This window comes from Oncorhynchus mykiss, chromosome 17 (assembly GCF_057628025.1).
Source record: "Oncorhynchus mykiss isolate SJ-2025 chromosome 17, ASM5762802v1, whole genome shotgun sequence".
Lineage (NCBI taxonomy): Eukaryota > Metazoa > Chordata > Actinopteri > Salmoniformes > Salmonidae > Oncorhynchus > Oncorhynchus mykiss.
The window spans coordinates 37,026,791-37,053,817 of record NC_143038.1 but is presented as its reverse complement, the minus strand read 5'-3'; the positions used below and the strand labels follow the sequence as shown (position 1 = coordinate 37,053,817).

The following is a 27,027-nucleotide window of genomic DNA, read 5'->3' as shown; positions in this document are numbered from 1 at the left end:
ACTGGGATCATCTGGAGGCTGGGGCTCGTAGTCACCCCGAATGTTTCTCTTCTTCCTGAAGGCTGTAAATGAAGGGAGGGGAAGGAGAGGAGGCGAAGGGGAAAGAGAGGGCAGAGGGAGGGAGGGGACGAGAGGGATGCTAGCAGTCCGACTACTCCTCTGTTTGGCTTCATCCTGACTCCTGCACTCTACAACACTCCATCACGGCATTGCTTTATTGCTGTTCTTGTCATTTCGACATCTAAAATGAGTCTTATGAGATGCTTTTTTTCACAACCATAATAACTGTCAATCATGAAAATCATTTGTTGCAAAGTAATCTCGCTTGCTAGAGTCATGGCAGCTGTAAGAGACCAGTTGAAAAGCATTGTGGATATGAATTCTTCCTACTTTTCTAGTCTATCAGTCCGTCTTTTTAGAATCTATTCTAGTCCATAGAGTAATGAAGGAATGACAGTACAAGATTGTCAATTTCACAGCAGCACAGTAAGTCATATGGGATAATGACGTATGGTTAGGAGTTGGGACAATCGTTCTCATACGCATGGTGGACTAATCATCAATGTTGGAAAACACCCACTGCTATCTGATGAGTTTACATGAGAGGATTCAGGTCCAGAGGAGCCGTGACACAGTATGATTTGTTATTGGAACAGTAGCTATAGAAAATATATTAGCATCGTTAGGCGCTGGTCTGGTACTCGTGGGTGGTAAATGTATGTTGCATTATCATGTTCACAACACGAGGTGAGAGGAAGGGATTTGAGGGGTTGGGTTGAAACTGTTAAGAGAGCAGTGACCATATGCCCACACGTGAACGCCAACGACTAGAAAAAGCTCAAACCAAGTTTATTCACCCCACTGAGTCATACAGCTGCCAAGACAACATACAAGCCACACAAACAAATCGTTATACCTTACAACTAGGCAGAGTCACCTCCTTGCATGTCTAAGATTACCTAACACCAAAGAAGGATTGGTGGAAACACAGTAGGTTCCTCCCTCTTTGTCATGGCCCTGCTTAACTCTTGGACCCTCATGGGCGTGGAAGTGAGTATGTGTAGGAGATGTTCTTCCAGCAGCATCTCTTCAAACTGGTCTCGAGTTGAGTTCCACATTCCCCATGGTCCTGGTTCCGCAGCAACTGGCTTGCCTTATCAAGAACTGACACTTGACTGTTGACCTTTCCTCTATCCTTAGGAACATTCATATTCAACAATAATATTTGAACAGAATATGAACTTCCTGCACTTCCCCTTTTCTCACTTTCCATATCACTCAGTAACTTTCCACACACCAAGTACCTCTTCACCCTTCCTTGACCCCCAACATATGCATTTCTTACACATGTGAAGTAATCAAAGTTTTGTTATGGTAACATGAATAAGTATATTTCAAGCTAGAATCCAACAACGCTAATGCACACACACAAACCAATTAACACACCCGTACAGAAAGTAAATATTGTTCTGGTGTAGGAAAATGTTCTCTATGGATCACATTCAGACGTAGGAAATGTATGCCTTCCCTACGCACTTCTCAGTAGTTGGTATTCAGACTTACCTTATGCAGGTGCGTAACAGAATTGGCAGGTGTGGTTCCCTTGCGCGTGCTGAATTAATTTGAATTCAACCTCTCAGAACCCTCCCACTTGCTGTCCAACAGATTTTCTTGTGGAGTTTTCAGTCAATAGGATTTTCAATACATGTATCTAAAGCCATCCCTTTACATTTGGCATACCTTTAATTCAAATTTTATTAACAGACTCACTAGAATATATAGAGAGCGGTTCAGAATGTAAGGGACCAATGAAAGAAAGCCATGTAAATACACGCATATTCATATTTTCAGCACCAATTAGTATATTTAAAAATACTCTGTCCTATTTATGAATGACAAAAAAATAATCTGGTTTGGAGAGCCTTTACACACAAAATATATTGATGAATCCAAAATACACTGGTTTCAATTGTTCAAACCATGAAATATTGGAAGGAGGGAAAAGTGTCATCTGTGATGACAACGGTCCAGTTGTCGTGAACCGTGTGCCAGGCTCCAATTTTACACTACTACTTATGTTCTGCGTTCCATATTGATTCAAATAGGCTACATGTCCAAAATTATTGCACAACTTGCAATACGTTAACCTAATATGATCCACTGTTGCTAGCGATCCTCAGGAACAACTTCCTTGTTCCAACCACACAAACATGACAAAGGAAAGAAAGATGAACTATGTAATGGAATGATGCAAAATGTAAGGAAACTAACACTAAAGTCACTGACATTTATAACGGATGGTGGCTACCGATAGTGGCTAATATTTAACATGATACAATAAATTAAGAAGAAATACAGCGACGTCTGGGCATATAACTAAAACATTATAAAAATCAACTCAGGTTTGGCGCTATACTATCATTTGCGCATGGCTACAGAAGCCTATAGCTTGGGTCTCAATTTCGGCCTTGCAAGTTATAAGGCCAGCATTTCATAAACTTCCCTGTGGAAAAGGTGATATGTTGACATGCTTTAGTATTGCTGCTAAATGACTTGTTTCACATTTGTGTCCAGTGAACCAAGGTTAAAAGTTGTCTGGATGTCCTTTGGGTGGTGGACCATTCTTGATACACACAGGAAACTTTTGAGTGTGGAAAACCCAGCAGCGTATGGGGTTCTTGACACAAACCGGTGCGCCTGGCACCTACTACAATACCCCGTTCAAAGGCACTTAAATATTTTGTCTTGCTTATTCACCCTCTGAATGGCACATACACAATCTATGACTCAATTATCTCAAGACGAAAAAATCTTACTTTAACCTGCCTCGTCCCCTTCATCTACCCTCATTAAAGTGGATTTAACAAGTGACATCAATAAGGGATCATGGCTTTCACCTGTATTCACCTGGTCAGTCTGTCATGGAAAGAGCAGGTGCTTTATACACTCAGTGTATATTTACAATCCCCTTATCCAGACGACTTACTCATTTACCTAGCTCGTATCAATAGTTCTCATCAATCTGTAAATAACAGTGCATGGAGAATGGTGTTATTTCTATCAGAAGAAATAAAGTTCTTCCACTTGGAACCAACAGGTTGCTCGACCTGATTCATTGTTTAATCACACGTAAAGGTGGTGGAATGAGGGAATTATGTCAAGGTTAGAATATGACGCATCTGTAGAAAAGGGAATTACATTCCATTTACACACGCTTAATTCATGTCAGAATCCCCCGCTATTAGAGGGGGAAAAAGCATATACTGTGCGGATCAGGGGGATATGTAGGGATGGGGGTTGTTGAGTTGGGGGGGGGTTGTTGAGTTGGGGGGTTGATGTTTGGGTGAGGATCATGGGTGAGGCAGGAGTGGGAGATGGTTTTGGCTGCCTGGAAGGAAGCACATGAATCATGTGGAATCGACAGACAGCCATCCATCATCAGTCTGATGTTAGTTTTTCTCAAATCGCGAGAACTTCTGATCTTTCCTTTGTACCTGACTATTATATATTTGACCACCTTTTGATAAACTTAATATAAATGTCACCAGTAGATACACAATCTGGTACTTTTGTATACTTTTTAGCCAGTAGTTCTGAAGGTAGCTCTCACGAGCCAAAAGTGGTCACCAAAAATGGCTTACTCCGTCACATACAGTATATGCACCACGTCATTGCGCTCTCTCGCTCTGCTGTGTGTGGATCTTGCTAGCTGTCACTCAAATGGTCAGGGGCTGAGTCGCATTGGCCGGAACTCAAATTGCTTGGGGGCTGGCCCACATGGAGGAAAATGGCGCATCACAGCTTCCAGAAAAACAGGCTTTCAAACTAGGGATTTCGTGGCTTACCACAGTCAAGTTGGCTGGATGTCCTTTGGGTAGTGGACCATTCTTGATACACACTGGAAACTGTTGAGCATGAAAAACCCAGCTGCGTTGCAGTTCTCAACACTCAAACCGGTGTGGCCTGGCACCTACTACCATACCACGTTCAAAGGCACTTAAATGTTTAGTTTTACCCATTCACTTTGAATGGCACACACACAATCCATGTCACAATTGTCTCAAGGTTTCAAAATCCTTCTTTAACCTGTCTCCTCCCCTTCATCTACATTGATTTAAGTGGTTGAAGGTGACATCAATAAGGCATCATAGCTTTCACCTCATCAGTCTGTCATGGAAAGAGCATCATAATGTTTTGTACACTCATCATAATGTTTTTCCACAGTTGGGAATCCAGTCTTTCCTCCCTTAAAAAGGAAAGAAACGCTCACATTGAATGTTATTGTTTTTTGTGCATTTCTGAGCGATGTTCTATCGATTCCCTGGGTAATTTCATGTTGTTTTCATGTGTATCTGAGCTATTGCTGTTCAAGCAGGCAGAAACTGAGCCGGTATGACGTGCCATTGTGATAAAGCTGCGCTCACTACACTGGAAGTTAATAGAAACTTTTAGATCGCAAAACCGTTTATCATACATGGCCGATGTCATAACGCGGGAGGTTGTCTTCTCTCGAATGAGCCATTAATCATATTTTTGTGATATTCCTACCTCGAGAAATGTTTTATTTAACCAAGGCTCCACGACATTTATCCTATTTGTCTGCCTCTTCAGCCCAGGGTGCATTGCATGGTGCATTGCATGGTGCCATTGCATAGACGTTGTGAATGTCAGACTCCACTCTGCGAGGCACACCATAGCGCAGTGGTCTAATCAGCACTCTTCAGCTTCAAGCATCAAGAGTTCGTGACCAGTGCTGAGCAATCGTTTTGACACTTTGTATGAATGGAAACTGTTGGTGTAGCCTACTGTTAACATTTAACCAATCCAAAAGGCAGATGCCTACTGCGTACCAAGGCAACTACCTTAGTAGGTAGCACTTTTCCAGCAGGTTACTGCCATTTGGGCCGAGATTTGAAGGCAGCATCACCTGATGATGTGATGAAACCAACAGCCTTGGTTTCTACTAGGCAGTAGGCATCTGCTTCCAAAATGACGTAGCAGTCAGACGTGTGTTTTGACCCGTCCTGTCCCGTGTAAATATTGTTTATTTTATTTAAAATATATTTTAATCTCACTTCACATTTACGGACTGAATATACACTCCTGCAACCCGCCTCAACCAATGTGGTACGGATGTGCTATTTTTATACTTTAGAACTGGAACCCCCATCAGAAGCTAGCCAGCTAACTAGCTACTAGTCAGTTATCCACTGCTAGCGGTCTTCAATGTTAACTCGGACACCAGCCAGCCTAAGCTCGGTCAATACCAGCCAGTCAACACAGCGCGATATCACCCCAGAGCATATCAGACTGCTTTTTCTCTACCACATCTCCGGATTCCTACCGCAAGCTCTGAACATTTACACCGGAGAATCACAGCTAGCTAGCTGCAATCCGAGTGGCTACTCCTGGCTAACGTCTCTGTCCCAAAGCAAGCAGCAGTTAGCCTTGAGCTAGCCTCGAGCTAGGCCCATCTCGCGGCTGGCCGAAGAGGTCCACCAGCTAATTTCTTAAGCTACAATACCTCTTTTGCCAATTGGCCGTGACCCTTCACTGCCGACACAGAGCTCCGCCGATCCATCACGACTGGTCTGACGACGTAATTGTCCGAGGTGGTCTCAACAGGCTCTTCCAATGCGATGTCACCGAAGGCCCATCTGCTAACCCTGACCTGCTAACTGTCTGAACCGCCATGTCTCCAGCTCGCCTAGCGTAGTAGCGACTACTGAATCGGCTCCCTGACTCACCTATTGCTACTCATTGGACCCTATAATCACTCGGCTACACATGCCTCTCCCTAATGTCAATATGCCTTGTCTATTGCTGTTTCGGTTAGTGATTATTGTCTTACTTCACTGTAGAGCCCCCAGCCCAATATGCCTTAGATAGCGCTTTTGTCCCACCCCCCCCACACATGCGGTGACCTCACCTGGCTTAACTGGTGACTCTAGAGACAAAACCTCTCATCGTCACTCAATGCCTAGGTTAACCTCCACTGTACTCACATCCTACCATACCCTTGTCTGTACATTATGCCTTGAATCTATTCTTACACGCCCAGAAATCTGCTCCTTTTACTCTCTGTTCTGAACGCGCTAGACGACCAGTTCTAATAGCCTTTAGCCGTACCCTTATCCTACTCCTCCTCTGTTCCTCTGGTGATGTAGAGGTTAACCCAGGCCCTGCAGCCCCCAGCACCACTCCCCTTCCCCATGCGCTCTCATTTGTTGACTTCTGTAACGTAAAAGCCTTGGTTTCATGCATGTTAACATTAGAAGCCTCCTCCCTATGTTTGTTTTATTCACTGCTTTAGCACACTCCGCCAACCCTGATGTCCTAGCAGTGTCTGAATCCTGGCTTAGGAAGGCTACCAAAAATCCTGACATTTCCTTCCAGCTACAACATTTTCCGACAAGATAGAACTTGTCGGCAATCTACTGCAGAGATAGCCTGCAGAGTTCTGTCATAATATCCAGGTCTGTGCCCAAACAATTCGAGCTTCTACTATTAAAAATCCACCTTTCCAGAAACAAGTCTCTCACCGTTGCCGCTTGTTATAGACCCCCCTCTGCCCACAGCTGTGCCCTGGACACCATATGTGAATTAATTGCCCCCATCTATTTTCAGAGCTCGTACTGTTAGGTGACCTAAACTGGGACATGCTTAACACTCCAGCCATCCTACAATCTAAGCTAGATCCCCTCAAGATCACACAAATTATCAGGGAACCTACCAGGTACAACCCTAAATCCGTAACCATGGGCACCCTCTTAGATATCATCCTGACCACCTTGCCCTCTAAATACACCTCTGCTGTCTTCAACCAGGATCTCAGCGATCACTCCCTCATTGACCTCATCCCACCAGTAGAGGATGCCTGGTTGCTCTTTAAAAAGTGCTTTCCTCACCATCTTAAATAAGCATGCCCCATTCACAAAATGTAGAACTAAGAACAGATATAAACCTTGGTTCACCCCAAACTTGACTGCCCTTGACGAGCACAAAAACATCCTGTGGCGTTCCGCATTAGAATCGAATAGCCACAGCGACATGCAACTTTTCAGGGAAATCAGGAACCAACATACACAGTCAGTTAGGAAAGCTAAGGCTAGCTTTTTCAAACAGAAATATGCATCCTGTAGCACTAATTCCAAAATGTTTTGGAACACTAAAGTCCATGGAGAATAAGAGCACCATCTCCCAGCTGCCCACTGCACTGAGGCTAGGAAACACTGTCACCACCGATAAATCTACAATAATCGGTCATTTCAATAAGCATTTTTCTACAGTTGGCCATGCTTTCCACCTGGCTACCCCGACCTCGGCCAATAGCTCTGCACCCCCTGCAGAAACTTGCCCAAGCCCCCCTCCTGCTTCTCCTTCCCCCAAATCCAGACAGCTGATGTTCTGAAAGAGCTGCAAAATCTGGATCCTACAAATGAGCTGGGCTAGATCATCTGGACCCTATCTTTCTAAAAATTATCCTCCAAAATGGTTGCAACCCCAAAGATTGGAAAGCTGCTGCGGTCATCCCCCTCTTCAAAGGGGGAGACACTCTAGACCAAAACTGGTATAGACCTATATCCATCCTGCCCTGCTTTTCTAAAATCTTCGAGAGCCAAGTAAACAAACAGATCACCGACCATTTAGAATCCCACCGTACCATCTCTACTACGCAATCTGGTTTCCGAGCTGGTCACGGGTGCACCTCAGCCACGCTCAAGGTCCTAAACGATATCATAACCACCATTGATAAAAGACAGAACTGTGCAGCCACCTTCATTGACCTGGCCAAGGCTTTCTACTCTGTCAATCACCGCATTCTTGTCGGCAGACTCAACAGCCTTGGATTCTCAAATGACTGCCTTTCCTGGTTCACCAACTACTTCTCAGACAGAGTTCAGTGTGTCAAATTGGAAGGCCTGATGTCCGAACCTCTGGCAGTCTGTATGGGGGTACCACAGGGTTCAATTCTTGGGCCCAGTATTTTCTCTCTATATATCAATGATGTCGCTTTTGCTGCTGCTGATTCTCTGATCCACCTCTATGCATTCTGTAAACATCTGGCCCTTCTTTGGACACTTAACAAACCTCCAAACAAGCTTCAAATCTATACAACACTCCTTCCGTGGCCTCCAACTGCTTTTAAATGCAAGTACAACTAAATGCATGCTCTTCAACCGATTGCTGCCCGCACCGGCCCGCCCGACTAGCATCACTACTCTGGACAGTTCTGACTTAAAATATGTGGACAACTACAAATACCTAGGTGTCTGGTTAGACTAAACTCACTTTCTAGACTCACATTAAGCATTTCCAATCCAAAATTAAATCTAGAATCGGCTTCCTATTTCGCTACAAAGCACCCTTCACTCATGCTGCCAAACATACCCTCGTAACATTTACTATCCTACCGATCCTTGACGTCGGCGATGTAATTTACAAAATAGCCCCCAAGTGGAATTTGCGGTTTGCCTTCAAAATAAGTGTCATTGAGTGATGCAAATGAATACAAGAAGTAGAATTATGCCATGCTTTTATTTTGAAGGCTAACCGCAAAGTCCACTATTGTGGCTAATCCTTATTGTGGCTAGCTTCACATAGATGGGTCCGACCACCATTAATCAAAAACTGTCTTATAAATTAAGGTTAGATGACACCTAGCTATATAGTTAGCTTGCTAACTGTAGCTACTGAATCAGATTGTCGTATTATTTGACACGTCAAATAGTGTATCCTTTAAAGACCCAAACAGCGTTCCATAGAAATCCTGGTTGAGAATGAAACGACTGAACAACGAAATAGCACAGCAAGTAAGTGAAAGAAACAGGTTTTTGATTATGATTTACTGGTAATGGGGACATACGTAAATGCCAACAAAATAATTTTTTGGTCAGTGTGGTGTGTGTGTGTGTGTAACCTTTAACTAGGCAAGTCAGTTATTTACAATGACAGTCCGGATGACGCTGGGCAAGTTGTGCACCACCCTATGGGACTCCCAATCATGGCCAAATGTGATACAGCCTGGATTTGAACCAGGGACTGTAGTGACACCTTTTGCACTGAGATGCAGTGCCTTAGACCGCTGCGTCCATGTGTGTTAACTATTTAACTGTACAAATGTTAATAAAATCGGTATCGGTAAAATCAACAGCGCCTCTTCAACCTCAGGAGGCTGAAGAAGTTTGGCTTGTCACCCAAAATCCTCAAACTTTTACAGATACACAATTGAGAGCATCCTGTTGGGCTGTATCACCACCTGGTACGGCAACTGCACCGCCCACAACCGCAAGGCTCTCCAGAGGGTGGTGTGGTATACACAACGCATCACCGGGGGCAAACTACCTGCCCTCCAGGACACTTACAGCACCCAATGTCACAGGAAAGACAAAAAGATCATCAAGAACAACAACCACCCGAGCCACTGCCTGTTCACCCCATTACCATCCAGAAGGCGAGGTCAGTACTGGTGAATCAAAGCTGGGACCGAGAGACTGAAAAACATCTCAAGGCCATCAGTCTGTTAAACAGCCGTCATTAACACAGAGAGGCTGCTGCCTACATACAGACTTGAAATCATTGGCCACTTTAATAAATGGATCACTAGTCACTTTAATAATGTTTACATATCTTGCATTACTTATCTCATGTATATACTGTATTTTATACCATCTATTGCATCTTGCCTATGCCGCTCTGTCATTGCTCATCCATATATTTGTATATATTCTTGCTTGTGCTTCTAGTTCCGACAGTGCAGCAATATCTAACATGTAATCTAACAATTCCACAACAAGCATTTCACTACACTCACAATAACATCTGCTAACCATGTGTATGTGACCAATAACATTTGATTTGTTATAATTATCTACAGTGCCTTCGGAAAGTATTCAGATCCCTTGACTTTCCACATTTTGTTAGGTTATAGCCTTATTCTAAAATTGATGATTCCCCCCAATCTACATACAATACCACATAATAACCAAGCAAAAACATGTTTAGAAATGTTTGCAAATGTATTAAAAATCTGTAAATGTAATACGTATTCAGACCCTTTACTCAGTACTTTGTTGTAGCACATTTGGCGGCGATTACAGCATAGAATCTTCTTGGGTATGACACTACAAGCTTGGCACACCTGTATTTGGGGAGTTTCTCCCATTCTTCTCTGCAGATCCTCTCAAGCTCTGTCAGGTTGGATGGGGAGCGTTGCCGCACAGCTATTTTCAGGTCTCCAGAGTAGAGGTCGACCGATTATCATTTTTCAACGCCGATACCGAATATTGGAGAACCAAAAACAGCCGACACCGATTAATCGGACGATTTTATTTATTTATAATAATGACAATTACAACAATACTGAATGAACACTTAACTTAATATAATACATCAATAAAATACATTTAGCCTCAAATAAATAATGAAACATGTTTAATTTGGTTTAAATAATGCAAAAACAAAGTGTTGGAGAAGAAAGTAAAAGTGCAATATGTGCCATGTAAGAAAGCTAACGTTTAAGTTCCTTGCTCATATGAAAGCTGGTGGTTCCTTTTAACATGAGTCTTCAATATTCCCAGGTAAGACGTTTTAGGTTGTAGTTATTATAGGACTATTTCTCTCTATACCATTTGTATTTCATTAACCTTTGACTATTGGATGTTCTTATAGTCACTTTAGTATTGCCAGTGTAACAGTATAGCTTCCGTCCCTCTCCTCGCTCCTACCTGGGCTCGAACCAGGTAGGACCACTCGAACGACAACAGCCACCCTCGAAGCAGCGTTACCCATCGCTCCACAAAAGCCGCGGCCCTTGCAGAGCAAGGGAAATAACCACTCCAAGTCTCAGAGCGAGTGACGTTTGAAACACTATTAGCGCGCACCCCGCTAACTAGCTAGCAATTTCACATCGGTTACACCAGCCTAATCTCGGGAGTTGATAGGCTTGAAGTCATAAACAGGGCTGTGCTTGCGAAGAGCTGCTGGCAAAATGCACGAAAGTGCTGTTTGAATGAATGGTGCCTACCACCGCTCAGTCAGACTGAGAAATATATACTTCTGTGTATTGATTTTAAGAAAGGCATTGATGTTTATGGTTAGGTACACATTGGAGCAACGATATGCACCGCATCGATTACAGGACACGCTAGATAAACTAGTAATATCATCAACCATGTGTAGTTAACTAGTGATTATGATTGATTGATTGTTTTTTATAAGATAAGTTTAATGCTAGCTAGCAACTTACCTTGGCTTGGCATTCGCGTAACAGGCAGGCTCCTCGTAGAGTGCAATGAGAGGCAGGTGGTTGGAGCGTTGGACTAGTTAACTGTAAGGTTGCAAGATTGAATCCCCCCAAGCTGACAAGGTAAAAATCTGTCGTTCTGCCCCTGAACGAGGCAGTTAACCCACCATTCCTAGGCCATCATTGAAAATAATAATGTGTTCTTAATAACTGACTTGCCTAGTTAAATAAAGATTTTTAAAAAAATATATATATATATACAGTATATCATTTTTTTAATCGGCCAAATCGGTGTCCAGAAATACCGATTTCCAATTGTTGTGAAAACTTGAAATCGGACACAATTAATCGGCCATTCTGATTAATCGGTCGACCTCTACTCCAGAGATGTTCGATCGGGTTCAAGTCCGGGATCTGGCTAGGCCATTCAAGGATATTGAAACTTGTCCCGAAGCCAGTCCTGCATCGTCTTGGCTGTGGTTGTTGTCCGGTTGGAAGGTGAACCTTCTGCCCCAGTCTCAGGTTCTGAACGCTCTGGAGCAGGTTATCAAGTCTCTCTCTGTACTTTGCTCCATTCATCTTTCCCTGATCCTTACTAGTTTCCCTTTCCCTGCCGCTGAAAAACAACCCCACAGCATGATGCTGCCACTACCATGCTTCACCGTAGGGATGGTGCCAGGTTTCCTCCAGACGCGACGCTTGGCATTCAGGCCAAAGAGTTCAATCTTGGTTTCATCAGACCAGAGAATCTTGTTTCTCATGATCTGGGAGTCTCTAGGTGGCTTTTGGCAAGCTCGAACCGGGCTGTCATGTGCCTTTTACTGAGGAGTGGCTTCCGACTGGCCACGGTACCATAAAGGCCTGATTGGTGGAGTGCTGCAGAGAGGTTTGTCCTTCTGCAAGATTCTCCACAGAGGAACTCTGGAGCTCCTTCAGAGTGACCATCGGGTTCTTGGTCACCTCCCTGACCAAGGCCCTTCTACCCCGATTGCTCAGTTTGGCCAGTCAGCCGGTTCATATAAGAATGATGGAGCCCACTGTTTTCATGGGGACCTTCAAGGCTGCAGCACTTTTTTTGTGTGTCCTTCCCTAGATCTGCGCCTCGACACAATCCTTTCTTGGATTTCTACAGACAATTCCTTCGACCTCATTGCTTAGTTTTTGCTCTGACATATACGGTCAACTGTTGGACCTTATATAGACAGGTGTGCCTTTCCAAATCATGTCTAATCAATTGAATTTACCACAGGTGGACTCCAATCAAGTTGTAGAAACATCTCAAGGATGATCAATGGAAACAGGATGTACCTGAGCTCAATTTCGAGTCTCATAGCAAATGGTCTGAATACATAGAGTACGTAAATAAGGTCTGATTTTTTTGTTTTTAAATACATTTTCAAAAATGTCTAAACCTTTTTTCGCTTTGTCATTATGGGTAGTGTCTGTAGATTGAGGAAAAATATTCACTTTTAGAATCAGGTTATTTGAGGAAAAATATTTATCACTTTTAGAATCAGGTTATAACTTTAACACATTTGACTTCTTTTAATTTAAAAAGGCAAGTCAGCTAAGAACAAATTCTTATTTACAATGACGACCTACACCGGCCAAACCCTATCGACACTGGGCAAGTTGTGCATCGCCCTGTGTGACTCCCAATCACAGCCAGTTGTGATACAGCCTGGACTTGAACCAGGGTCTGTAGTGACACCTCTAGCATTGAGATGCAGTGCCTTAGACCACTGCGCCACTCGGGAGCCCAACTGTGGAAAAAGGGTCTGAATACTTTCCGAATGCGCTGTAAATGCATATCAAACTTGAAATGATTACAGCATTGTAGGGGATTAGACAGATCACCAGATGCCCAGGCCTCAAAACCAGAAACACTTGTAATTTTGTATAAATGTTAACATTTGTTTTTACTGTATTTGTGTATGAGTCTTTAAAACAGTCCATTGTGCAAAATTAATCATTCCTAAGTGAGTGACATCAAGGAGATTAACTTTCAACATGTACAAGCTTGTTCAGTGCACAAGAGCAAATTGTGTAATGACAGCCACAGGTTTTTTTATATGCAGGACCGTACTTTACAGGTTCTTGTTCCAGCACTTCACCACCACATAGTTAAACACATTGTGGTCTAAATTGAAGACTTGCAAACAGTGTAATCCCCTGGGACAGAAATCACATCTGTATTTGAGAATGAGCTTCATACATTACAATGTCCTGACAAATCTGGATAAACAATATGGGTGAATCTATTCAACATGTTGCACACTCCTGAATAATATTCTTGGATATGGTGATTACAGTGGTGGCTGGGAGGTTCACAACAAGTTATTTACATGTGCAGGGTGTCAGGGTGGGATGTCCTTCAACCTTGTACAAGCTGAGACGAGGGGAAAGAAATTACCCTCACTGCTCAAATTTCAATGCTGGTTCAAGTTGCTTAAGCCACAACTACCTTTATTACTCTTCAATCATTTGTTAACAGTTTTGCATATTTTTAGGCTTTGTCAAGTTTACAGTAAGAGTAGAAAAATTGCCTCAAATTGTAACACCAACCCCAATGGTGCAACACAATAAGGGAAGGGAAAGTGGCAAGAGAAAGTTAGCTGGGTAACACTGCAGCTAGGTAGCAAAACAGACTCATCAACAGGATGTACAAATAACTTGTCTGGCTATTGGGCAGGACTGTTTTCTCCTGCCAAGCCAATGCAATGGAGTGAAACGCGATCAGGTGCCCACTTTAGTACCTGAAAACGATTTGCTGTCTAGCAAGTTCACCAATTCAGGATAAAAATGAAAAAAAAACTGTCTGGTTCTTCACAATTGAGACATTGCTGAATCTACGACTAGTTAGTTTAGGGTGTTCATCTCGAAAACAGCCTATATAAACAGATCGCCGGCAGTCGTGGCCAGCGTGTTAGCTAGCTAGCTTAGCAACTAACTCTTAAACACCAGTTACTCAACATTTGAATTCACAATTCAAATGAAAGTAATTTGTTGAACATTTAAACATCATTTTGTGAATAAATAAACATTACACTTACATTTACAAGTGATTTATTATTATTCTGGAAAGTGTTATCCCAAGCAGGGACTTCTGTCGGTCATTAATTCAATTTTTTTTCCCGGTGCGCCGCAAGGTGTTATGGGATAGCCTCCTACATGGGATTGAGACACGCCAATTTTGACACCCTGCATCGAAAATCTTCCTCAAAAGGCAGCAAGCATCCTTATTATCGCCAGTTGATGTCTCGTTGAACCATAAATTCACGTTAAATTCACCCACACAGATGATCTTAATTGCAATCATTATTGGGCACTTCTACTGCTCCATAAAAGATGCTTGTAACCACAGTCTTTCAAGATATGTTTGCCCTCTGGTTAGTATTGTCATTGCAACAACTAAGTCCTTTTTGAACAGAGTAAGGCTGAGTGATTTATTTGACAAGCATTCCGTACAATGTAAATAAAGTATTTCCTCGTTTAAATCTACTGTTGCAATTTACCCTACACTTTGTATGACTGGAACCTAATGTTGGTGTAGCCTACTGACTTATTTGATTAGTTTCCTATTATGTTATCCAAAAGTGTCTGGTATGGTCATTTCTAATCAAGATGGGGAGTAAAACAACCCTTGACTGTCCATATTTGAAATGTGTAACTACATCAAGTCAATCGGGGTATTGAGTTACTTGTGCCAATTTTGAGTTAATTCGTAACCTTATGATACACTCGACCAGGGGTCTCCAACCCTGTTCACGGAGAGCTACCCACCTGTAGGTTTTCGCTCCAACCCCAGTTGTAACTAACCTGGTTCAGTTTATCAACCAGCTAATTATTAGAATCAGGTTGGAGTGAAAACCTACAGGACAGTAGCTCTCCAAGAACAGGGTTGGTGAGTCCTGCACTAGACACTTGTATGTCGTAGCTCAGTGGAGACCAATATCCATGTTGTGTTATTAAGCTATATAAAACAATGGTTGTTGATGTGTATGGCTGCATTTTAGATCCATTTTTGTACATTTGAATGTTGCAGTAATAGGACCGAGGCCTAGTGTTTGCACAAGCGAGAGAGAACATTCTGTTCTGTTATAATCTCCACCCGGCACAGCCAGAAGAGGACTGGCCACCCCACATAGCCTGGTCCCTCTCTAGGTTTCTTCCTAGGTTTTGGCCTTTCTAGGGAGTTTTTCCTAGCCACCGTGCTTCTACACCTGCATTGCTTGCTGTATGGGGTTTTAGGCTGGGTTTCTGTACAGCACTTTGAGATATCAGCCGATGTACGAATGGCTATATAAATACATTTGATTTGATTTGAGAACATAATTTTGATAGCAAGCCCTGATCCAATGACTCAACTGCACCCGCATGGAGAGAAAGTTAACTGCTCATTTTCAGCCAGCTCACAAGGCTCATTTTAATTTCCTGATGCTAACATATGTAATTGTTTTAAGATGGTCATATCATGGATAATTTTGCTATTTGATTTTGAATTGTATCTCTATTCCGTTTCTTTTTATCCCCCCAAAACTCCCTAGTCCTTACCGATGACAAGCGTAACCTTAACATGATGCAGCCACCATGCTTGAAGATTTGTGTTGGATTTGCCCCCAAAAGTTACATTTTGTATTCACGACGTAAAGGTAATTTCTTTGCCAAATATTTAGCAATTTTACTTTAGTGCCTTATTGCAAACAAGATGCATGTTTTGGATTTTTTACAATTCTGTACAGGCTTGCTTCTTTTTACTCTGTCATTTACAGTGCCTTCGGAAAGTATTCAGACCCCTTGACTTTTTCAAAATTTTGTTAGGTTACAGCCTTATTCTAAAATGTATTAAATAGTTTTTTTTCCTCATCTACACACAATAGCCCATAATGACAAAGTAAACAGGTTTAGATATTTTGGAGTCTGAATACTTATGTAAATAAGATATTTCTGTTTTTGAATTTTAATACATTTGCAAAGATTTCTAAAAACCTGTTTTCGCTTAGTCATTATAGGGTAGTGTGTGTAGATTGCTGAGGATTTTAAATATATTTTTAAATGCATTTTAGAATAAGGCTAAATGTAACAAAATGTAGAAAAATTCAAGGGGCCTGAACACTTTCCGAAGGCACTGTAGTAACTACAATGTTGTTGATCCATCCTCAGTGTTCTCCTATCACAGTCATTTAACTCTGTAACTGTTTTAAAGTTACCACTGGCCTCATGGTGAAATTCCCGAGCGGTTCCTTCCTCTCCGGCAACTGAGTTAGGAAGGACACCTGTATGTTTGTAATGACTGGGTGTATTGGTACACCATCCAAAGTGTAATTAGTAACTTCACCATGCTCAAAGGGATATTCAATGTCTGCTTCTTTTTATTTTACCCACCTACCAATAGGTGCTCTTCTTTGTGAGGCATTGGAAAACCTCCCTGGTCTTTGTGGTTGAATTTGTGTTTAAAATGTACTGCTCGACTGAGGGACCTTATAGATGTTTGAATGTGTAGGGTACAGAGATGAGGTAGTCATAAAAAAAAAACATGTTAAACACTATTATTGCACACAGAGTGAGTCCATGCAACTTATTATGTGACTTGTTCAGCAAATGTTTACTCCTGAACTTATTTAGGCTTGCCATAACAAAGAGGATGAATACTTATTGACTTAAGGCATTTCAGCTTTTAATTTATTTAATTTGAACATTTTTAAAAACATAATTCCACTTTGACATGATTGAGTATTGTGTGTAGGCCAGTGACACAATTCAGGCTGTAACACAACAAAATGTTGAACAAGTCAAGGGGTATGAATACTTTCTGAAGGCTCTGTATTTAACCCCAAAAGAACGGTTGTTTTTTCTTTGTATTATCTTTTACCAGATCTATTGTGTTATATTCTCCTACATTCCTTTCACATTTCCACAAACTTCAAAGTGTTTCCTTTGAAACGGTACTTAGAATATGCGTATCCTTGCCTCAGGGCCTGAGTTACAGGCAGTAAGATTTGGGTATGTCATTTTAGGCGAAAATGGGAAGAAAAAAAGGGGGCGGATCCTTAAGATGGCAGATCTGTATATGAATTTGCGTTTGGCTCACAACACTTGTTTGATTTGATAAGTTAATGAAGCTATTATACAGTAGAGAAGACATCACCACATACAGTACATGTCTATTTGGATGTGGATTCTAAAAGCACACTGGTATCATTACACATATTGGCACTGGCCACTACAATGTTTTGGTAATATGAGAGACCACAGGGACTCAGGTTTACATCAATAGCTAATGGCAAACATTGACTACAAGCCAGTGTATTACTGTGCTGTGCGTGTATGAACAGTGTGTACTGCATGTGTATTCAATCCATATGTTTGTGCACCAAATATTTGGGCTCGGTTGGGTGATGGTTGCGATAGTTCTCTCATGGCTGAGATTTATTCCCATGCTAATGATGGAAAGCTTACAAGCTCAGAGCTAAAAGGCTAGTGATGTTTCTACAGACTCTGTGCGTGCATGTGTGCCTGCGCGCGGTCTGTCACGCTCCGTTCCTCCCCCCTCTCTCTCCCCCTGCATGTCAACCTAGGTTAAACACAGCCTCCTTTCCTCTCTGCCTCTCATTCTCACTCACCACTCATACTCTTGTGTGCACTCAGATCACTGCACTAGAGACACATTACACTAGCTGAACCATCGCTGGCCTGCCTATTTATCTATGGCATATTTAATCCATTCTCCATTTTGGAAAATTAATCTCTCAACCCACATATCTGAGATGGTGTTGGTGTCACCATTGCTAAGGATAATATCAATATTGTGGCATACTGGAAGTGTTTATAAGCAATCATCTGTAGTAGTCGTGTTATTCTATACATTATTTAAATACCAGTATGTATTGTTTTTCAGATAGCTGCTAAGCTTCCGTTTTAGCCCTGGGAATTGCCAGTGACTTCACGAATACAATATCCTGATACTTAAGTGCCGATACTATATGTATTGCTATTCTCATGATTTAAATGTATTGCTATTCTCATGATTTTATATGTATTGCTATTCTCATGATTTTATATGTATTGCTATTCTCATGATTTTATATGTATTGCTATTCTCATGATTTTATATGTATTGCTATTCTCATGATTTTATATGTATTGCTATTCTCATGATTTAAATGTATTGCTATTCTCATGATTTTATATGTATTGCTATTGTCATGATTTTATATGTATTGCTATTCTCATGATTTTATATGTATTGCTATTCTCATGATTTAAATGTATTGCTATTCTCATGATTTAAATGTATTGCTATTCTCATGATTTTATATGTATTGCTATTCTCATGATTTAAATGTATTGCTATTCTCATGATTTTATATGTATTGCTATTGTCATGATTTTATATGTATTGCTATTCTCATGATTTTATATGTATTGCTATTGTCATGATTTTATATGTATTGCTATTGTCATGATTTTATATGTATTGCTATTGTCATGATTTTATATGTATTGCTATTGTCATGATTTTATATGTATTGCTATTGTCATGATTTTATATGTATTGCTATTCTCATGATTTTATATGTATTGCTATTCTCATGATTTTATATGTATTGCTATTCTCATGATTTTATATGTATTGCTATTCTCATGATTTTATATGTATTGCGATTCAATATTGTGATTTTATTGCTATTTGATGTTCCAAACATATTGCTCTCTATACTGTATGTCTCTATACTGTAAGTCTCTATACTGTATGTCTCTATACTGTATGTCTCTATACTGTATGTCTCTATACTGTAAGTCTCTATACTGTATGTCTCTATACTGTAAGTCGGCTTCAGAGAGATGAGAGCATGAGAAAATGTTTGATCAGTCATGGCAATAAAAGTACTGGAAACATGGCTCACTATTTAAAAAGTAGATGGAGAACAGGCTATAGGATGGAAGTATAGTCGACTAGCGTTAGCCAACTCTAGCAAAAATTAACATTTATCGATACTTGGAGTCAAAGTATAGATATAATATCCCCTTACAAAAAATAATTTATTGCGGCAAGTTTGTGGCAAATTTGTTGAAAATTAAATTGTCACGTTCTGACCTTTTATTTCCTTTGTTTTGTCGTTATTTAGTATGGTCAGGGCTTGAGTTGGGGTGGGCAGTCTATGTTTGTTTTTGTATGATTTTGGGATTTCTATGTTTCGGGCTAGTATGGTTCTCAATCAGAGGCAGGTGTCATTAGTTGTCTTTGATTTAGAATCATACTTAGGTAGCCTGGGTTTCACTGTTTGTTAGTGGGTGATTGTCTATGTTAGTTGCTTGTGTCAGCACAGTTCTTATGATAGCTTCACGGTCGTTTATTGTTTTTGTACAGTTTACTTCGTGTTTTTCGTCATCTATTAATTGATGCATTCACACCACGCTGCACTTTGGTCCGCTTCTTACGACGATCGTGACATAAATAGTGTGCAAAACAATGTTACCAGAAGTTTGCAAATGTTTGCCACTAGTGGTGAATCTGCGGCAAACTTTTGGCAACAATAATATTTATTTCCACTAATGGCAAACAGTTGAAGAGGCGACTCCGGGATGCTGGCCTTCTAGGCAGAGTTCCTCTGTCCAGTGTCTGTATTCTTTTGCCCATCTTAATCTTTTATTTTTATTGGCCAGTCTGAGATATGGCTTTTTCTTTGCAACTCTGCCTAGAAGGCCAGCATCCCAGTCGCCTCTTCACTGTTGACGTTGAGACTGGTTTTTTTCGGGTACTATTTAATGAAGCTGCCATTTGAGGACTGCGTCTGTTTCTCAAACTAGACACTCTAATGTACTTGTCCTCTTGCTCAGTTGTGCACCGGGGCCTCCCACTCCTCTTTCTACTCTGGTTTGAGCCAGTTTGCACTATTCTGTGAAGGGAGTAGTACACAGCGTTGTACGAGATCTTCAGTTTCTTGCCAATATCTCGCATGGAATAGCTTTCATTTCTCAGAACAAGAATAGACTGACAAGTTTCAGAAGAAAGTATTTGTTTCTGGCCATTTTGAGCCTGTAATCGAACACACAAATGCTGATGCTCCAGATACTCAACTTGTCTAAAGTAGGACAGTTTTATTGCTTCCTTAATCAGCACAACCGTTTTCAGCTATGCTAACATAATTGCAAAAGGGTTTTCTAATAATCAATTAGCCTTTTAAAATTATAAACTTGGATTAGCTAACACAACGTGCCATTGGAACACAGTCATGGTTGCTGATTATTGGCCTCTGTACGCCTATGTAGATATTCCATTAAAAAATAGCTGTTTCCAGCTACAATAGTAATTTACAACATTAACCATGTCTACACTGTATTTCTGATCAATTTGATGTTATTTTAATGGACCAACAATGTGCTTTTCCTTCAAAAACAAGGACATTTCTAAGAGACCCCAAACCTTTGAACGATAGTGTGTGCGTGCGTGCGTGCGTGCAATTCACCAGCTAAGTAAAGATGCACATCTGCTTCTAATCCTGTCCTCGGTTGAAATGGACCTCCTCTGTGTGTGTGATAGTTAGTTACACTATGTTTAGCTCTCTGGGTTGAGGGAGGGAGTGAGCCATACACTCCCTTGATTGTCCCTTTCATGGGCCTCAGGCCCTCAGCTCAGTGGTCTTTAGGGGTTGCCAGGCACAGGCCATTAGGATTTTACTGACAGACTACGAGAGGGCTTTGTGTCCTTGTGTCCTAGTGATAAAATATCAGTTAACATTTACTGTAAAAACAGGCCAGGGCAGACTTTATAGGTACAGTGAGAATATAGAGTTTTTTTCTGGGTCGAACAGCACAAATAAAGCAATGGCTTGTCTCCTTTTCCAGGTCGATGAGAAGTGCAACTTTATTTGATTTTGTTGCTTGCAGGCTAAATTTGAAGACAATTATGTGGAAGGGGAAGTGCAGTGAATGCGTGAGATTTGATCCCCTCTTTTTGGAATCAGCCTAACCATGCAACCCTTTCTGCCCCACTGGCTCATTGAGCACAAGACTGAGGGCCATGGGTGGCAGGAAGTCTCATCACGGGGAGTCAAGGACTTACAGCGACTTTCAAAATGAATGCAAGGGGGGAGCAAACAAGATATGGGAATTCGACAGAATGCATAGGATTAGAATATATTACATTTAAGTTATGTAACATAGTTTTAGTTTAAGTTATGTAAGTGTGTGTACCTGTGCGTGCCCGTGTGTTGTTTGTGTGGTTGGTGTAATGCTCAGCTCAGTGATGGCCAGTGAGTGAAAGTGGTGCGCCAATGTACCCGACAGCAGTGCAGGGTTGTTCGTGACAGAGGCTGAGAACCGTAAAGTTTACATGCTTTCAATTAACATTGACATTTTAGTAATTTAGGGGACCCTAATCCAGAGCTATTTACAATTAAGAGATGAAGAGATGTGCTGTTGGCCAAATTAGGTTGTCAGGCTCACCAAATGGGATAGAGGGGCCTTTATGTTGATTTTCTCAGAACCTCAGCACCGTAACTGATCCTCCACTCACCCTCATGCCCTGCAGCAGGGAGGGATGGAACTGACCAGAACAAGTGATAGAATTACCATAACGCCCCAGTTCTCTGTGAATGTGCGTGCCCATCAGTGCATGTTTTAGCTCGATACCAACCACACTGTTATGTGGGTTTACTGGGTTGTTCTTTTTTTGTTGCATTCCTTCTATAAAGAAATATTTCTTCTATAAAATTGAATTGTTTAACGGGGGGAGAGGAGAGGAGAGGAGAGGAGAGAGAGACATCACAGCTGCAAGTGGGATGTGCTCTCAAAGATGTCCTCCAGTAAAACAATGTTGGTGTGCTTGATTCTGAAAAGAGAGATTTTTTTTTGCGGGGTTGTATAATATAGCTGGTAACGTGAGTGTACACGTCTTCATCGTCATCTGTCTCTAACCGCATCTGTTTCTGATGCGCGTGCACATGGCTGTGTGTGTGGGTGGCCTATTGAATAATTCACAATGGTGACATTGCTGTAGTGCCTCTAAAACCGTTTGCCATGTGAACTTTGAGACTGACAGGTAGGTGGTAGTGGGGGCAACCAAAAACACAGCGCTATCCCAAATAGCAGCGAGAGAGACTGGCTTGTAGATTTTTTATATATATATAAATATATATATATATATATATATAGATGGAGATGGAGTGCTGTTTCAATGGTTATTTTTTGTGGGAGTCAGGCAGGGTTGGGGTTGGGATGGGTAATGTGGATGGCTAGTGATGATGAGTGAGCAAACACTTGTGTTTTTGTTTATCCAGCCTCTCCTCTGCCCTGAACCCCACAGGACCTGGCTGCCATGACACACACAGCTGTGGAGGGCCTGGAGTGCATGTGATGTTCCTGGTTATAGTAGCTAGTCCTCCATGGGGAAACCCTCCCTGGGTGGAGAGAACCTGTTCTGCTACTGGGAGGGATAGGATGAGAGAAACAGGATCTGCCTTATTAGGGTGGCCGTGGGGACACCGTCCATGGGTAGAGAGGTGCTACTGGCATGGGTTAAGGACAGACACGATGTGCCTGGTTATAGCAGCCACGGGGAGGCCCTCCCTGGGTGGAGAGAGCCTACGTTCGTGGGAGAGATGGTGGACAGAATGTGCATGGTAATAGTGGCTGGCCATGGGGAATGTGTTGGACAGGTTGTGCCTGGTTAGGCCATGGGGATCTATGGGGGATACCCTCACCCGCCCTGAGGAGGAAGGGAGGCTCTTTCTGTAGCCACACTCGCCCCACCATGAGTCATGCAGCTCACGTGCGAACACTCTTTGTGCAAAGTGATCCACACGCCTTATTTCCCAAGAACTCTACCTATTGATTTGGGACCAGACCCTTTCCTCTTATTAAAATGTCACTATCATTTTAGTAACCCACCTTTGAGACAAGCAGGCCTTATTGACTTGGGTTCTAGGGACCAACACCAACTGACTCACTTTTTCATTGGTGACATACAACGCATATTTAACACATATTTAATGTACAGTATTTGGATTGGTCTTTGCAGTTAGTAAGTGTATCTGTAAGTGTGTGCCAGATTTTTTTGGATTACGTGTGTTTCCTGTGCTCCAGGGGGGCGTTCTCGGAGGTGGTGCTAGCGGAGGAGAAGGGGACCCAGAGGCTGGTGGCCATCAAGTGTATCCCCAAGAAGGCTCTGCAGGGAAAGGAGAACAACATTGAGAATGAGATCGCTGTGCTGCACAGGTCAGTAGCATAGAGAATTAACGCAACAAAACACACCCCACTACACCACACCACACCACCACATAACCCGATATCCTTAATGCTAGAATCCGCAGTTGAAACAATAACAAAGTGGCCACGGCGCCTCTGTTTTGGTCAAATGCTAAACGAGGGGCCTGAAGAAATGTAATCATTCTCAAATACATAAACAGAGCTATGGGTGCAAGGACTGACCATCCATGATATCAACATGATAGTTTAAACCATGTTTTGAGGCGATACGATGTTTGTTTACATTTACATTGTTTCAAACATGAGTAATACCAACTTATATTTTGGGTTCTGGTGGAAGTGACAGTTGAACTAAGCTCATGAGGCATTGGCCTATTCTTCAAGAATCAATGGATACATATCAATAATTCATACGTCCAAAAATGGGGGCAGCAACTGCAGATTCCAGCTTTAATAATGAATACCAGGTCGTTTCCCCATCATCAGTCATGAAAATATTTTAATAGAGGCTGAAGGCGGCAGGTAGCCTAGCGGTCGGGCCAGTAACCGAGAGGTTGCTGGTTCAAATCCCCGAGCAGACTAGGTCTAACATCTGTTGCTGTGCCCTTGAGCAATGCACTCAACCCTAATTGCCCCTGTAAGTCGCTCTGGATAAGAGCATCTGAGCATCATAAAAATGTAAAATCGAAATTATAAACTGGGTGGTTTCAGCCCTGAATGCTGATTGGCTGACAGCCGTGGCGTACCACGGGTATGACGAAACATTTATTTTTACTGCTCTAATTATGTCGGTAATCAGATAATAATAGCAATAAAGCAAATAGCAACTCCGCGTTGCATTGTGCATAAGAACAGCCCTTAGCTGTGCTATATTGGCCATGTACCACAACCTCTTGGGCCTTATTGCTTAAATAACAAACAGGATCTGTCACTGTAAAGAATTGACAGCATGGTATCTATCTATTGGCTCATGGTATTGTACGGCAGAGCCAACTGATGTTAAGCAGTGAATGCCAGTGGAGAAGGGGGACTGGCTGGATGCATGATACAGTATGTTTTATATATGTGTCCTGTCAGTAGAAACACCAGGATTGTGCACCGGAAATGTCAGGAGTAAAGAATATAAACCTATTTTTAGTGTCCTTGTTGCTAGGGCAACAGCACATACAGAGGCGGGGGGAGATGATGTGCGTGTGTGTGTGTGTGTGTGTGTGTGTGTGTGTGTGTGTGTGTGTGTGTGTGTGTGTGTGTGTGTGTGTGTGTGTGTGTGTGTGTGTGTGTGTGTGTGTGTGTGTGTGCGGAGTTCCCTGCAGCAGTGCGAGGGAGAGATATAATTGAGGGGAGGGAGAGAGACATACTCATAGACATACACATTGATATCCTCTCTCCTCCTTCCTCTCTCTCTTTTCTTTACAGCAGCAACACACAGTGTCACATATCGCCTACATGCATGCTTACAGTATAACAACAGAGCAATGTCCTGCCTCAGCCTTGGATGTCTCATTGTTGGCTTGTGTATTACCAGTGCTGTTCCTGCCAGTGTATTTCCCTCAGTCACTATAGAACTCCCCCTATCTGGCTCGCTTCTCTCTCGTCAGTGGTGCTGCATGGAGACATGGACACTGGTGTGTTCAGCCAACGACAGGAGCTGTCTCCAATATATATCCATATATTCTGAATAGAGATGATGAAACACTCCTCTGTCAGAGACTACTGGTCGTTTTGGTGTGAGAAGAAAACAACCGACCCCACGATATTACAAGTTCTGGATTTATGGGATGAGGCTTTGTGTATGGTACTCCTACACACTCTTAAACACAGCAATGGTGCCACCTGGTGATCACATGACAGTATTGAGAGTGAGACACCTTGCAGCATACTACTGAGTAATCCAAAATGTAAAGAACACATTCATAATAATTTTCCCTCAATAACAGCCTCAATTCATTGGGCGTGGACTCTACAAGGTGTCAAGCGTTCCACAGAGATGCTGGCCCATGTTGACTCCAATGCTTCCCACAGTTGTCTAGTTGGCTAGATGGGCTTTGGGCAGTGGACCATTCTTGACACACACAGGAAAGTGTTGAGTGTGAAAAACCCAGCAGCGGTTGCAGGTATTGACACAAACTGGCACCTGGCACGTTCAAAGGCACTGAAATATTTTGTCTAGCCATTCACCCTCTGAATGGCACATACACAATCTATGACTCAAGTCTTAAAACTCATTCTTTAACCTGTCTCCTCCCCTTCTTCTACGCTGATTTGAAGCGGATTTAACAAGTGACATCAATAAGGGATCATAGCTTTCACCTGGATTCAGTCGATGTCAAGTCTATGTCATGGAAAGAGCAGGTGTTCTTAATGTTTTGTGCACTCAGTGTATATTGTCATAATAATATCCCTGTCTTTCTGTCTTCTTTGTGTCTTTCTTTCTTTTTCAGAATCAAGCACACCAACATTGTTTCACTGGAGGATATATTTGAGAGCACATCCCACTTGTACCTGGTCATGCAGCTGTGAGTCGGCTCTTTCTTTTCTCTCATCTCTCTCTCTCTCTCTCTCCCCCTCTCATTCTCTGTCTCTCTTTATCTCTGCCACCCCTCTCCCCCCTTCTTATTCAGTGTTCTGGTAGAAATACTGTCATGAAATAAGAAATAAGTCATGAATCTGGGTAGGATTGCTGGACTGGTGTGGGGTAAGAGTTGAAGACATGTTTTTCCCTTCTTCAAATATTGTGTTTGGGAGAAGCAAAACAGTGAGCGGGCATTCCCTTTTTCTTTATGTATGGGACCTTCTTTTTGTCCAGCACCTGTAAGTAAGTATTATACGTAAGTAGCATTGGCTCGTGCGTGCCGGGAACTGCTTATAGGAGGAGTAAGGGCCTATCCCCTTTTTGTAGCATGAGGCAGCTTGATGTACAAGTACACCAACTGGACAGGTCACTAGTCTATCACAGGGCCTTACTGCCAATCTATCTCCTTGATGTTGTGTGCCATTCAGGGAAGCATCGGGTCCCATTTTTAGTATCATGGATGTGTGTCTCTGTCAGGGTGTCGGGAGGGGAGCTGTTTGACCGCATCGTAGAGAAGGGTTTCTACACGGAGAGAGACGCCAGCCAACTCATCCACCAGATCCTGGACGCTGTCAAATACCTCCATGACATGGGCATCGTACACAGGGACCTGAAGGTATGGCAACTCTACACTCACACACACTCACACATGCACACACGTGCCTTACACACACTCACACATGCACGCACGTGCCTACACACACTCACAAATGCACACACACACACACACACACACTCACACATGCACGCACGTGCCTAAACACACTCACACATGCATAAACACACACACACTCACACATGTACACAAACCAGGGTTGGGGTCAAATCCATTTAAATTCCAGTGAATTCAGAAATTCTAAATGTTACACATTGAAAAGCATTGAATAGATTTGGAATTTCGGTGTACTTCCTGAATTGTCTGGAACTGAAAGATAATTGACCCTAACACCCACACACATACATACTGTACATACACACACCTCCACGACATGGACATACC

General features: G+C 42.2%; 1 protein-coding gene across 2 annotated transcripts in view; it reads left to right on the top strand.

Annotated features, from left to right (window-relative positions):
* Positions 1-27,027, top strand: part of camk1a (calcium/calmodulin dependent protein kinase Ia) — a 64,675-nt gene that overhangs the window by 22,424 nt on the left and 15,224 nt on the right. For both annotated transcript variants that reach the window (XR_016487920.1, XM_036950122.2), the window contains exons 3-5: positions 23,333-23,464; positions 25,897-25,971; positions 26,505-26,643. Coding sequence is in view for 1 of the 2 variants with exons in the window: in XM_036950122.2 (XP_036806017.1) it covers positions 23,333-23,464; positions 25,897-25,971; positions 26,505-26,643 (346 nt within the window). In the remaining variant the exon portion in view is untranslated. The remainder of the gene's footprint in view (positions 1-23,332; positions 23,465-25,896; positions 25,972-26,504; positions 26,644-27,027) is intronic.